This window comes from Bufo bufo, chromosome 4, assembly GCF_905171765.1.
Source record: "Bufo bufo chromosome 4, aBufBuf1.1, whole genome shotgun sequence".
In the NCBI taxonomy this organism is placed as follows: Eukaryota; Metazoa; Chordata; class Amphibia; order Anura; family Bufonidae; genus Bufo; species Bufo bufo.
The window spans coordinates 397,068,314-397,083,850 of record NC_053392.1 but is presented as its reverse complement, the minus strand read 5'-3'; the positions used below and the strand labels follow the sequence as shown (position 1 = coordinate 397,083,850).

The window sequence follows — 15,537 nt, the reverse complement described above, 5'->3', positions numbered from 1 at the left end:
TGCAGGAGGAGCTGAGCAGATTAATACATACTGTGATACATAGTGTATGGGGAAAATTCTGTAAAACTTCTGATGGAAAGCCTTCAATGTATGACTGTGTGCACACAGAGACAGCTGTCAATCACAGGACCACCCACTGGACTCTAAAGCATATAAGGCCCCTTGCAGGCGAGCATTCCGCGCGGGTGCAATGCATGATGCGAACGCATTGCGCCCGCACGGAATCCGGACCCATTCATTTCAATGGGGCTGTGTACATGTGCGTTGGTTTTCAAGCATCACTTGTGCGTTGAGTAAAAATCGCAGCATGTTCTATATTCTGCATTTGGTCCCATAGAAGTGAATGGGGCTGCATGAAAAACGCATTGCATCCGCAAGCAAGTGCAGATGCAATGCGTTTTTCACGGATGGTTGCTAAGAGATGTTGTTTGTATACCTTCATTAAATCGCATTGCACTCACGTGATAAAAACTGAACAAATGAATGCGATCGCAGGCAAAACTGATTGACTTTGCTTGTGAAATCACACATTTTTCACTCAACGCATTCGCAACGCATCCGGACACGCTCGTCTGCAAGGGGCCTAAAGAGCAAGGATTTAAATGTATAAATTACAAATTTTACTTGTCCTTTCACAGAAAACTACACAAATACATGTGCTCAGCTCCTTCTGCTCTATAACATTCTGCAGACTGCATATGTATGGTGACAGGTTTGCTTCAAGTTAAATACTAGAGCTGTAGGGTTAGGCTACTTTCACACTCGCGTTTGGTGTGGATCCATCATGGATCTGCACAGACGGATCCGTTCAGATAATACAAACGTCTGCATCCGTTCAGGACAGATCCGTTTGTATTATCTTTAACATAGCCAAGACGGATCCATCATGAACACCATTGAAAGTCAATGGTGTTCATGATGGATCTGTTTTCCAGTGTGCCAGATTGTGTCATAGAATACGGATCCGTCCCCATTGACTTACATTGTGTGTCACAACGGATCCGTTTGGCTCAGTTTTGTCAAAAGGACATCAAAACGCTGCAAGCAGAGTTTTGGTGTCTGCCTCCAAAGCAGAATGGAGATGGAACGGAGGAAAACTGAGGCAAACTGATGCATTCGGAGCGGATCCTTATCCATTCAGAATGCATTAGGACAAAACTGATCCGTTTTGGACCGCTTGTGAGAGCCCTGAGCGGATCTCACAAACTGAAAGCCAAAACGCCAGTGTGAAAGTAGCCTTATATGTACTGTACATGTGTCAGTAATATTGTGAGACAATACAAATAAAAAGGCTTTTTATGGTCTTGCCCCATGTAGAGTTGTGGTTTCAACTAGAAATGGTTCAAGAACGATGTTCCTAGACCTGCTTCTGTGGAAAACTGTGCCACAATAAAAACCACAGGTCAAGTTTCATTTGCGGCTTTCATTGCAGTTGCAAACTATAGAAAAACCTGCAGCATGCCCTAAAGTGCGTATTTTCTGCCATGTGTGGATGGGGTTTTTATTATGCAATTTATTATCAGTACAGTATTCGGATTGAAAATCTACAGATCTGATACATCTGAACCTGGGCCAGTGAGTGCCACATCCCCTTCATTGCTTACCAGGTACATAGCCGCTGCAGCTCCATATTTTTAGTGGTCTAATTAACTAGTATTGCACTTCCACCCCATATACTTAAATACATTGTACTACAGATACTGCCACTACAACAAGTACTGAGCTATACCTGGTAAGCAATGAATGGAACATGACATTCAAACAGCTGATTGTCGGGGGAAAGTAGAGCGCTTACTATGACAATGCTAGTGGTCCCATGGCGAGAGGTACGGTGCTGAACAACTTCTGTTTCCTGACCTGGCATTTTATTTTAGCAACCACTAAGGCCAGCTGAATGAATTGAGAATGGTTAACACATATTCCTATGTACTGAGCTATCTCTGGTGGTGGTTGCAGACAACAGAAGTACCTCAACCCCTTCAAACAGCTGATCGACCCCACCAATCTGATATTTCATGAACTATCCTGAAGATGGGTCATCCATATCATTACAGCTCATAATCCCTTTAACTGACTGGGCTTTAACCTCTCAGGAGTTCTGCTATGGGACACATTGATATCTGGGTCAAACCCTACCAATTTGATATATTGATGGCCTATGCCAGGGATGGTCAACCTGCGGCTCTCCAGCTGTTGCAAAACTACAACTCCCAGCATGCCCAGGCAGCCTACAACTATCAGCCTACAGCCAGGCATGGTGGGAATTGTAGTTTTACAACAGCTGGAGAGCCGCAGGTTGGCCAGCCCTGGCCTATGCTAAGGAGCGGCCATAAATTTTTTAATAACCTTATAACACTTTTAAATCACTTAATATGCAAACATAGTAAACGTTTATATACATTTGAAGTGGAACGTTGTTGAAAAGTACATTCAATATGAAAAGTATACTCAATATTAAACATGAATGTTATACAGTAACATACAGTATATACCAAGCAGTTAGAGAAATGCACAACAGAACTTTACATTAAAATCAGATACAATAATAATTGTATGCACTTAAAAGGATTTTCCATGACTAATATAATGATGACCTAGTCATATGGGTCCAACCTTACACAGATCAGCTGTTAGTTGCAGGTTCTGATAGTAAACAGTGTATGGACCCAGGACACCACAGCTACGTTCATGGCCATTCTCAGGTACCGCAACTCAGTTCGCATTTACTTGAATAGAAGCCTTAGCTGCAGTACCCAAGAACGGCTACTGTGCAGTGTACTAAACTGTGGTTTTCTGGCCTGCAGCTGCCGTTAACATGTGATTGGGTGTTGGACGCCAACTGATCTGATACTGATAGCTTTTACACCAGGGCTCGACAAATCCCAGGCGCCAGGTCGCCATGGCTATCAGGAATTTTGTCCTGGCGCCTGGGTATTTGCCCTCACATGGCTGCCCCCCCAGTAATCCGGGGAGCTCCCGGTGTTCCGTTAGGTTTCCCTACCTCATGAGATTTCCATACCCTCGTCACTTCCGGCCGCACCGGACATGACGTGAGGAGGTGTGCCGCGCAGGCGCACAACGATGGGGTAGGGAAATTTCACAGTAGAGTTAGCTGGACACACCGGCCGACACTGCGCATGTGCCAGGAGCCTCGCCAGCGGTTAGGGTAGGGAAAAATTACGGGCCAGTGCGCAGGCGCGGTGATCGGAGGGATGTTCTCAGCTGCACACAGGCCGACACTGCGCATGCGCTGGGAGCCTCACCAGCGGTTAGAGAAGGGAAAAATTACGGCCCAGTGTCTGTCCAGCTAAGTCTGCTGTGAAATTTCCCTACCCAGTCGTTGTGCGCCTGCGCGGCACACCTCCTCACGTCATGTCCGGTGCGGCCGGAAGTGACGAGGGTAGGGAAATCTCACGAGGTAGGGAAATCTAACGAAACACCGGCACTCCGCCGCCTCTACGTGGACTTCTCGGACAGTCTGGCAGGGAAGGAGTTACCCGGATCCGGGGGCTGTGTGACCCGCAGACGGAGAGCGGGGTGGACAGGGTGGCATCGGGGGAGCAGAGGAAGTAGGTAGGACACAGTGGGTCCGCATCATGTGCCCCAGGGCGACTGACCGTGCAGATGTGTGTGCGACTCTGTACACTGCCTCTGTATATATGCGTGTGCGGTTCTGTACACTGCCGCTGTATATATGCATATGCTGTTCTGTACACTGCCGCTGTATATATGCATGTGCGGTTCTGTACACTGCCGCTGTATATATGCATGTGCGGTTCGGTACACTGCCGCTGTATATATGTGTGTGCGGTTCTGTACACTGCCACTGTATATATATATGTGTGTGCAATTCTGTACACTGCCGCTGTATATGTGTGTGTGTGCAATTCTGTCCACTGCCGCTGTATATGTGTGTGTGCAATTCTGTACACTGCCGCTGTATATGTGTGTGTGCGGTTCTGTACACTGCCACTGTATATATGTGTGTGTGTGTGGCTCTGTACACTGCCACTGTATATATGTGTGTGGCTCTGTACACTGCCACTGTATATATGTGTACGCGGCTCTGTACACTGCCGCTGTATATGTGTGTGCGGTTCTGTACCCTGCCGCTGTATATGTGTGTGCGGTTCTGTACCCTGCCGCTGTATATGTGTGTGCGGTTCTGTACATTGCCGCTGTATATGTGTGTGCGGTTCTGTACATTGCCGCTGTAAATGTGTGTGCGGTTCTGTACACTGCCGCTGTATACAGTACAGACCAAAAGTTTGGACACACCTTCTCATTCAAAGAGTTTTCTTTATTTTCATGACTATGAAGGCATCAAAACTATGAATTAACACATGTGGAATTATATACATAACAAACAAGTGTGAAACAACTGAAAATATGTCATATTCTAGGTTCTTCAAAGTAGCCACCTTTTGCTTTGATTACTGCTTTAGACACTCTTGGCATTCTCTTGATGAGCTTCAAGAAGTAGTCCCCTGAAATGGTCTTCCAACAGTCTTGAAGGAGTTCCCAGAGATGCTTAGCACTTGTCGGCCCTTTTGCCTTCACTCTGCGGTCCAGCTCACCCCAAACCATCTCGATTGGGTTCAGGTCCGGTGACTGTGGAGGCCAGGTCATCTGGCGCAGCACCCCATCACTCTCCTTCATGGTCAAATAGCCCTTACTTTCAAAGTTTTCCCAATTTTTCAGCTGACTGACCTTCATTTCTTAAAGTAATGATGGCCACTCGTTTTTCTTTACTTAGCTGCTTTTTTCTTGCCATAATACAAATTCTAACAGTCTATTCAGTAGGACTATCAGCTGTGTATCCACCTGACGTCTCCTCAACGCAACTGATGGTCCCAACCCCATTTATAAGGCAAGAAATCCCACTTATTAAACCTGACAGGGCACACCTGTGAAGTTAAAACCATTTCAGGGGACTACCTCTTGAAGCTCATCAAGAGAATGCCAAGAGTGTGCAAAGCAGTAATCAAAGCAAAAGGTGGCTTTGATTACCTAGAAGAACCTAGAATATGACATATTTTCAGTTGTTTCACACTTGTTTGTTATGTATATAATTCCACATGTGTTAATTCATAGTTTTGATGCCTTCATAGTCATGAAAATAAAGAAAACTCTTTGAATGAGAAGGTGTGTCCAAACTTTTGGTCTGTACTGTATGTGTGTGCGATTCTATACACTGCCGCTGTATATGTGTGTGTGCGATTCTGTACACTGCCGCTGTGTGTGTGCGCAATTCTGTACACTGCCGCTGTATATGTTGTTAATGCCCATGTTGTTTGGTTCTAGACTTCTTTATATGTTAATTTAAGAGGTGTTATTTTTGTCACTGAAAAGAAGGCTTTATAAAAAGGTAAAAAAAAAAAAAAAACGGCTCCTAAATTTTTTAGCTGGCTCCTAGATTCCAAGGAAATTTGTCAAGCCCTGTTTTACACTATGTATAGGTCATCAATGTGTTGGTCCCAGAAACCCCTTTCAAGGGTCATTCTGTCTGACCACAGAGTAGGGGATAACTATTCCATTGGTGAGGGTCCTACCACTGGGACCGCCACAAATCACAAGGACAGGGGCCTTGTACTTCCTGCAGTCCCCTGAAATGAACGAATGTTCCATTCATTTCAATGGGACCGAACAAGCATTCTAATAAAAAAATATGAATATTATTAAGTCAAATAAGCCCAAAAAACTGTATCTGAAGTAGGGATCGACCGATTATCGGTTTTACCGATATTATCGGCCGATATTCAGTATTTTGACCGTTATCGGTACCTATTTTGCAGATATTCCGATAACGTATTGGGAACACAGATCGCGCTGCTGTCAGCGCTCTCCGTGTTCCCTCAGCAGCACAGGGGAGAAGGGAGCAGTGTCTCCCTCCCCCTGTGCTGCCGCTGCAGCCAGTGAGAGGAAGGAGGACAAGAGAAGGGGAGGGGCTGTGGCCGCTGCGCTACACAATGAAGAGAAATCTCTCATTAATTCATATACAGTAGGCGGGAGCTGGCTGCAGAATCACATAACCGGCTCCCGACCTCTATGAGCAATAGCTGCGATCTGCGGTAGTTAACCCCTTAGGTGCCGCGGATCGCAGCTACCGCTCATAGAGGTCGGGAGCCGGCTATGTGATTCTGCAGCCATCTCCCGCCTCCTGTATATGAATTAATGAGAGATTTCTCTTCATTGGTGGCGCAGTGCGCCCCCCCCCAAGCCCCCCAGTATTAATCATTGGTGGCGCAGTGCGCCCCCCCAAGCATTAATCATTGGTGGCGCAGTGCGACCCCCACCCCAGTATTAAAAACATTGGTGGCGCAGTGCACCCCCCCACCCAAGCCCCCCCCCAGTATTAATCATTGGTGGCAGTGGCCACAGGGTCCCCTCCTCCTCCGATCGGAGCCCCAGCAGTGTAAGCCTGGGGCTCTGATCAGTTACCATGGCAGCCAGGACGCTATTGAAGCCCTGGCTGCCATGGTAAGCTCCATGCTGCTGTGTGCACAAAGCACAGAGCAGCAGGGACAGTGTGAGGTCCTATTCACCCTGATAGAGATCTATCATGGTGAATAGGACAAGGGTTCTAGTCCCTAAGGGGGCTAAAAGTTATAAAAATAAAAAAAAACACACCAAAATATTAAGTATAAATGAAAAAGATTTAAAAAAAAAAATACACGTTAACAAAAGAAAATTAATTTTCAGCAGATTTGTGTAGGAATTTTTATTTTTTTTTCAAAAATGAAAATTACCAGAATATCGGTATAAATGATCGGCCTGAAAGTTCACAAATTATCGGTATCGGCCCTTAAAAAAATCAATATCGGTCGATCCCTAATCTGAAGAAACAAATTTTAAGAAAAGAAAAACAGAGGTGACACTATACTTGAGCATAAATAGCCAAACTGTTCTGGGCTATGCCTGTTTAATATATACAATCTTAGAGTAATAAACTAAATAGGTATCAGAAAAATGTTCCCTTAAAATTACCTTTGGAGTTGGGGGACCATGGTCATCCAAGAAAGTAGAGTTACCTGTGGAAAAAAAAAAATGAAACATTATAAAATACAATTTTTAAATATAAAGAAGTAATGTGTACAGTAGTGTTTATTTATCTCCTCAAACTCCATTTCTGGGGTGCCGTGCTTGTAGGAGGGTGTGGCCCAGCAGCAGGGGTTAAATCCCCCTCCAGGCGCTATATTGTGGCGGTAGTCACCACACAGTGCCACTATTATCGGGAAAATATGCGGGTGCATTGCGGGAACACGTGCGATTTTTCCGCGCGAGTGCAAAACATTGTAATGCGTTTTGCACTCGCGTGAGAAAAATCGCACGTGTTTCCGAACTTCTTCACAGAAGTTCGGGCTTGGGATCGGTGTTCTGTAGATTGTATTATTTTCCCTTATAACATGGTTATAAGGGAAAATAATAGCATTCTGAATACAGAATGCATAGTAAAATAGCGTTGGAGGGGTTAAAAAAATAAATAAAAAAAATAATTTAACTCACCTTAAAGGGAACCTGTCACCAGGATTTTGTGCATAGAGCTGGGGACATGGGCTGCTAAATGGCCGCTAGCACATCCGCAATACCAATACCATAGCTCTGTGTGATTTTATTGTGTAAAAAAAAAACGATTTGATACATATGCAAATTACCCTGAGAGGAGTCCTGTCCCTGAGATGAGTCACGTACAGGACTCATCTCAGGTAATTTGCATATGGATCAAATCGGTTTTTGTTACACAATAAAAGCACACAGAGCTATGGGGACTGGATATTGCGGATGTGCTAGCGTCCATCTAGTAACCCATGTTCTCAGCTCTATACACAAAATCCCGGTGACAGGTTCCCTTTAATCCACTTGATCGCGCAGCCGGCATCTCATTCTGTCTTCATCTTAGCTGTGTGGAGGAACAGGACCTGTGGTGACGTCACTCCGGTCATCACATGATCTTTTACCATGGTGATGGACTATGTGATGACCGGAGTGACGTCACCACAGGCCCTGTTGCTCCACACATCTAAGATGAAGACAGAAGGAGATGCCGGCTCCGCGATCAAGTGGATTAAAGGGAGTTAACTTTTTTTTTTTTAACCCCTCCAGCGCTATTTTACTATGCATTCTGTATTCAGAATGCTATTATTTTCCCTTATAACCATGTTATAAGGGAAAATAATAATGATCGAGTCTCCATCCCGATAGTCTCCTAGCAACCGTGCGTGAAAATCGCACCGCATCCACACTTGCTTGCGGATGCTTGAGATTTTCACGCAACCCCATTCACTTCTATGGGGCCTGCGTTGCGTGAAAAACGCAGAATATAGAGTAAGTGATGCATGAAAATCACCGCTCATGTGAACAGCCTCATAGAAATGAATGGGTCGGGATTCAGTACGGGTGCAATGCGTTCAACTCACGCATCGCATCCGCGCGGAATACTCGCCCGTGTGAAAGGGGCCTTAAAAGGTTTTTTGTTTTTTTTGACTGATATAAAATAGGACAGAGAACTAATAAAAGAATGGCTGCACAATTCACATGCAAACAATAGAACTGAGAAATGGGGATCATTCTAAATTAAAGTGGTATTTTACCTACTATAAATGAAAAAATAGAAGCTCTTTGCGCATATTTTTGATCAAACATGTGTCGGGCCCATCTACCAGGCGTCAAGGTGGGTTCCGCAGATGGGTACCTAACACTAACAGAACTGCCTCTCCTGGACTTACCCAAGCCTCCATTTTTCAGGGCAGTGCAAGAACCAGCTACATTTATACTCCCAGCATCTCTCACCAATCAGCTGTTTGAAGAGACTGCAGCGCTGCCTTCTCTTCACCGTTTACATGCTTGCCATTGCAACTGCATCAGTGAGCAGATGTTATTACAACTCGCTATCCCTCTTCACTTAAATGGGACGGCTCTGCCCTATTCACTTGATATTGATCCTGAGAATAGGTCACTATAAAAAAAGCGGACAACCCACTTTATTAAAAGACCCAATTACAGTATAACTAAACTTTCATACAATTTTCTTTTAAACTATTTTAAAGAAAAAATGTATTTTCTAAGCTGCTAGAAAGGTACATGTAATCTGTAGTGAATGTGATTTTCTTACCATTGACTGTATTTGTGAGTTATCTCCTCCCTTCTGCTTCTCAGCTGTGTCATGTGACCAGCAATCAGACACTCCAGCAGACACAGCATCTTATGTGTGAACAGGAAGTCCGTTTCTCTATGTATTCCTATGGGAGCCTTACTCTCAGTCTCTTAGGAATGAATAGAGAAATAACTCACTTCCCGTCCTGTGTCAGTTGGAGATCAGAGTGCTGGTCACATGACACAGCTACAATTGGAAGGGAGGGGATAACTCACTATACAGTCACCGATGGGAAGATTATATTCACTACAGATTACACTAGGTACCTTTCTAACTGATCAGAGAATAAAGGAGTTCTTCTTTAAATGCCCTAAAATTCATTTGTGTGAAGTATTTTATTAATGGATTATACTGTCTTAATGCCAAAATAGGACCCTGAAGTCCCAGGTTGTCTATAGTGCTTTTCACTGTTGCACATAAAACATCTGTACAGCCTTGTCATGTATGCAGTGTACAGATTACACAGTTCTACCGGAATAGGCGCAGCAATCAGCTCACCCGACGCGCCTAAAACCTCTGCAAAGCACATTGGTGGAGTGGGCACAAGCAGGAGCAGTGATCTAGCAGAGCAATACAAAAAAAAAATATATATATATATATATATATATAGATATATATATATATATATATATATATATATATATACACACACATACATACATACATACATACATACATACACACACACACACACACACACAGGTATATATATATATATATATATATATATATATATATATATATATATATGTGTGTATGAAGAAAAAAATAAAAAGAAGAAGAATCTGGCAGCACCAATTCTCAATATGAACAGCGGGTGCTATGTCCAAGGGTGTCACTGCTTATCCACAAATGTAGATGGAAACTGACAGCACATCCAGTAGAAAAAATAAATAATTTATCGGACCACAGTGAGGCGACGTTTCGGCTCAAAACACAGAGCCTTTCTCAAGCAACAAACACAAGTGAAATTCATAGTATAAATAGATGTACAAAATTAGGGGATGGAGAAATCAATGAATACAAGCAATTAAGTAAAAATGAATATAACAATCAATATACAGTGATTATTAAGTGAAAACAATACAGGAAATTCTTATAATAAAGATTGTGATACATGATTGTGTATATCAATTACAAAAATACAATATAATATAACAATCAAAATACAGGTATAAGTGGCGCCAATGTGAATCAGCTGCTTTACATAAGTTTCATTGCATTAATTAAAAAACAGGAGGAGCCAGAGATAAAGATGGTGACATAATAAAGATGGTGACATACCATATAGAGTCAGCGTACTCCCACATGTCGGCAATGGCCAAAGTTGGTGTCTAGCTCTAGAGAGTGCGCAGGCGTCAGGGTACGTCTCAGCAAAATCGCGTCATGCTACGTCTAAGGTAGGCGTCTCACGTAACACCCCACCAATCGGACGCAGCAAGATCGATCTAGTCTATCCACTCTCCAGTGCGCATGCTCATAGGGGTTCATGTACAGACTCGCCATCTTAGATGCTGGAAAGGTTACCCATAGTTGCTTAATTCATATAATACATGGCTCACGGGAGGCAACAAGAGGAACTTGTATGCACGACCGACACGACAGTGCCGGTCGGGCTCATATTGCATGCCCAGTATGTGGATGCTATGCTCCCTTGACAGGGATGTATGGTTTCCTCTTGTTGCTCCCGTGAGCCATGTATTATATGAATTAAGCAACTATGGGTAACCTTTCCAGCATCTAAGATGGCGCATCTGTACATGAACCCCTATGAGCATGCGCACTGGAGAGTGGATAGACTAGATCGATCTTGCTGCGTCCGATTGGTGGGGTGTGACGTGAGACGCCTACCTTAGACGTAGCATGACGCGATTTTGCTGAGACGTACCCTGACGCCTGCGCACTCTCTAGAGCTAAACGCCAACTTAGGCCATTGCCGACATGTGGGAGTACGCTGACTGTATATGGTATGTCACCATCTGTATCTCTGGCTCCTCCTGTTTTTTAATTAATGTAATGAAATTTATGTAAAGCAACTGATTCACATTGGCGCCACTTATACCTGTATTTTGATTATGTTATATTATATTGTATTTTTGTAATTGATATACACAATCATGTATCACAATCTTTATTATAAGAATTTCCTGTATTGTTTTAACTTAATAATCACAGACAGAATTTCACATTTATTCTTAGTTTCCACCGAAAAAAACGTAATACAAGCGATCAAAAAGCGGCTTTTACTCCAAAATTATACCAATGAAAAATACAAGTCGTCCCTTAAAAAAAAAAAAGGCCTCACACAACTCCATAGAAAAATAAATTAAAAAGTTATGGGCCTTGTGAAGTGGCAATGCAAAATCATTTTTTTGGTTAATAAAAGAGGTTTTATTGCAAACTAAGTAGTAAAACGTAAAAAAAATTATAAGTATTTTGTATCACTGTAATCGTACTGATCCAGAGAATAAAGATATTATGTTATTTGTACCGAAAAATGAATGCCGCAAAATTCATAATGTAAAAACGCAGTGGCAGTATTGCAATTTTTCCCCATCTCCCTCCCAGAAAGAGTTAATAAAAGTTAAGCAGAAAGTTATGTGTACCCCAAAATGGCGCCATTAAAAACTACAACTTGTCCCGTAAATAACAAGCCCTCAAAGCTATATAGACGGAAAAAAAAAGTTATAGCTCTTGGAACAAGACCATGAAAAAAGGAAGAAAAACGCTTGGTCATAAAGGCCCAAACAGACTTGGTCACTAAGGGGTTAAAGCTGACCTACAGCAGTGAAGAAAAATGGCAGGGTTGTTATGGAAACCTGGAGTAAAACTGTGTGTATGCGGAGACTAAGGGCCTGCGAGCTTCTATTGGCTGATAAGGGTCATGTGACCAGGATTCTATTGACTAATGCATTTTTTGGGAATCTCTCACGCAGGGATGTCCTTTTGAACAGCTCACTCTCAGACAGCAGCACTGTGCTGTCTGAGCGTGAGCTGCAGGGAAAACTCACTGTCCCACCCACCCCTGAAGCTGACAGAAGTTGATTTTTACCTTCATTTTTTAAATCCCTGTAAGCTGCGGAGTGGGAGTGGCTTAGCGGTCCTGGGGCGGGGGTTTTAAGTCCTGCCCCCTGAACTGTCACCTCCACAGCATTTTGCTTCCTTAACAGTGTCATCCACAGCGCCCTGCCCTTTTAAAGCTGACCTGCATAAATGAAGAAAAATGGCTGGGTTGATATGGAAACCTGGAGTAAAACTGTATGTGGAGACTAAAGGCCTGCAAGCTTCTATTGGCTGATAAGGGACATGTGACCATGTGTATGGTAGTTGGGATTTGAAGAGAATGACTTGCAGGCAGGTCATTTTTTGGGAATATCTCAGGAACGGAACGTCCTAGAGAGCCGAGACCCACGCAAGATTTAGTTGAAATCGATGGTTGCATTTTTTGAGTGATCGCGAAACATACATACATATATACGTCATATATATACACACACACACCCACACACACAAATAGGACAACGATATAGTAGGTTATAGCAAAAGAAACATTTTCATCTAAAAGCAAAGCAAATTTCTATGTTTTTTTTATTTTATTAAATATCACCAATATTTTTACCGAATAAAACCCCCAAAAAATGTAACATATTCGTTTTTACCCATCTGTTTTATTTCATGATTGTACGTTTTTTTTTTTACATTTGATTATCTATCCAATATTATGGGAGCAGTCATATTATATCAGGCATGCTCAAACTGCGGCCCTCCAGCTGTTGGAAAACTACAACTCCCAGCATGCCCGAACAGCTTACAGCGATCAGCCTACAACAGGGCATTTTGGGAGTTGTAATTTTATAACCGCTGGAGGGCCACAGGTTGAGCATGCCTGTATTATATGAACCGTTTTAACAGCATTTAGAGATATGCTTTACAGCAGGTACATGAACCATAGGAAACTGTAGACTGGAGAAAACATTGACTTCTTGGGTAAGTTTTCCAGACATGCTCTGTGACCTAGGCAGATGCTATTGTTCAGGGAGTGGCAGTATATAAGCTGTGACCATCATATATTGTGAATGGAGTGATTCTGTGCCAAGTTAGATTTCGTTGTAATGAGGTGACTAACAGATTCAGGCCGAATGCACACGGCTGTGTTCCGCGGCCGTGAGCGGTCCGTGGTATGCCGGCCTGGATTCCTGCTGACAGCAGGAGCGCACGGCGTCATTGGTTGCTATGACAGCGTGCGCTTCATGCCGCCGCTGCACTACAGTAATACACTCGGCCTCAAATCAAATGCTAGAAAAACTATAGAACGGCACCTCACAGTATATGGATGGTGACCCAAAGCATACCACAAAAGCAACATAAGAGCTCCTTAAATCAAAATAAATACATTTTCTGCATCATTACCTGATTTCAACCGGATTGAGTTTTTCGATTACAAAACAAGCAGTAAACGCCTGGCAAAGCATCTCAATGGAGGAAATACAACATTTGGTGATGAGCATGGGTTCTAGATTTCAGGCAGTGATTGACTGCAAAGAATTTCCATCCAGGCATTAAAAGTAATCCTTACATTTATAAGTATGTTAGTTTGTCCAATTACTGTTGAGACTATGAAAATGGAGAAACCATGTAAAATGCCTTTAATTCCTAAACTGTTCAAGGGCTTGTTTTTCTCATATTGACCTATGATCAGCATAGGCCATCCATATCAGGTCAGTTGAGGTCTGATTCTCCCCCCCCCCCCCCAACCAGCCGATCAGCTGTTTGTAGACATCGCCTTTGACATTACAGCGGCCAGCGGTGTGATTACAGAATTTCTGTCTTACTCAATTGAATGAAACAGAGTAAATGTAGCTGCACTACGTCTCATTCAAGTGACTGGGATGGAGGAGCATTAATTACACAGCTAACCGCTGCAATGCCGACAGCAAGCAGATAAACAGCGAAGAGCACACGGCACTCTTCAAACAGCTGATTGCCGCTTGCACAAGAGCAATGTTCTCTTGAGACAGCTGATTGGCAGGGGTCCGACACCCAGCACCCCCACCAATCATATACACTGATGAACTATCCTGAAGACAGATCATCAAAATGAGAAAACCGGACACCCCTTTAAAGGCAATATTTTTGTTAAACCCATTGAATTACAGCTGAAAGTGGACACTTCAATCACTCTGTGTCTGTATCAAATCCATTGTGGTGACGAACATAGGCTAAATTATGGAATTTATGTCTGTATTTTAAAAGGATATAAAATAGATGGGCTGTCCTTACATTTTCACATAAAAGAAAGAACTGTAAACTTGTTCTACACAGTAGAGCGCACCTCACACCATCTATTTGCCTGGTGAATGTCAGAAAACCTTGAACAAGACAAACTCCTTGATATTATTTTGTTGCTTTAACAAGAATAAAACATAATCTGATTTTCTTTATTGGCTTCTGAATAGAAATAAATACACTTCACTGCAAACTTCAAATGCAGCATACACGAAATTATGCTTTATTGAGCGTTTCAATCAAATTCTCTGCTACATTCTCTTCTTTTGTAGGTATTGATAGCGGGTAGAAAAGACAGAACAGAGGAAAACAATAAATTTGCTGCCGACAGATAAAGGCTGAACATTAAAACAAATCACTAACGATGTTTCACTAGCCAATGTGCGGAGAATTTCAATGTATTCACACATTAGCTCGAGCATCATGGCTGAAAACTCAATGGTCTATAAATAAAGTTTATAAAGAACAAATCAATGTGGTGTGAATAAAAAATGAGGACTAAACTCCGATTTCCCAACAAACTGCACCAGAAGAATACCTGCATGGCTTTTATTTTTTAACCTCAAATATTTGCAGCAATGTGAATTGTCCAGCAAGCTGTGGAAACTGAAATTCACATCTGTTGCACACTTCTTGAATGTGTTATATGTATTTCACTCTTTGGATTATCATGGGTTAACTCTGTGATAAATTACACGTTTATGCATTGATTTAGGTTCAGACTTTTTTCCAAGCCTTGTTTAAAGTGACTGTTTGTATAGACATGGACACATAGCTGTGTTTTCCCTAAACGCTGTTTTTCTATTGATGGTCCGAGGCTCCGTTCCTGGTTATGATATTTTTTCTTAATATGTAAATTAGGCCTCATTGCACCAAATTACTTATTTGCAGAGAAAGTGCAACTCGGGAACGGAGCCTCAGACAAAGGAAGAAAAACATTGTTTTAATCAGGTGAACCACAGCACTGTGTCTATGCAAACAGCTGGATCGATTACTGACAGATTCCCTTTAAATTGTACAATGTGCGGGGGGCGGAGCCTGACCGTGCTGGATGGCGGCTGCTTGAGAGGAGCGCTCCCGCCACCAAGCTGCTTTCA

General features: G+C 42.7%; 1 protein-coding gene across 1 annotated transcript in view; it reads right to left on the bottom strand.

The window, feature by feature from the left end:
* UST (uronyl 2-sulfotransferase) overlaps positions 1-15,537 on the bottom strand; it is a 528,102-nt gene that overhangs the window by 277,039 nt on the left and 235,526 nt on the right. The window contains exon 2 of the mRNA XM_040429265.1: positions 6,988-7,031. Coding sequence (XP_040285199.1) covers positions 6,988-7,031 — 44 coding nt within the window. The remainder of the gene's footprint in view (positions 1-6,987; positions 7,032-15,537) is intronic.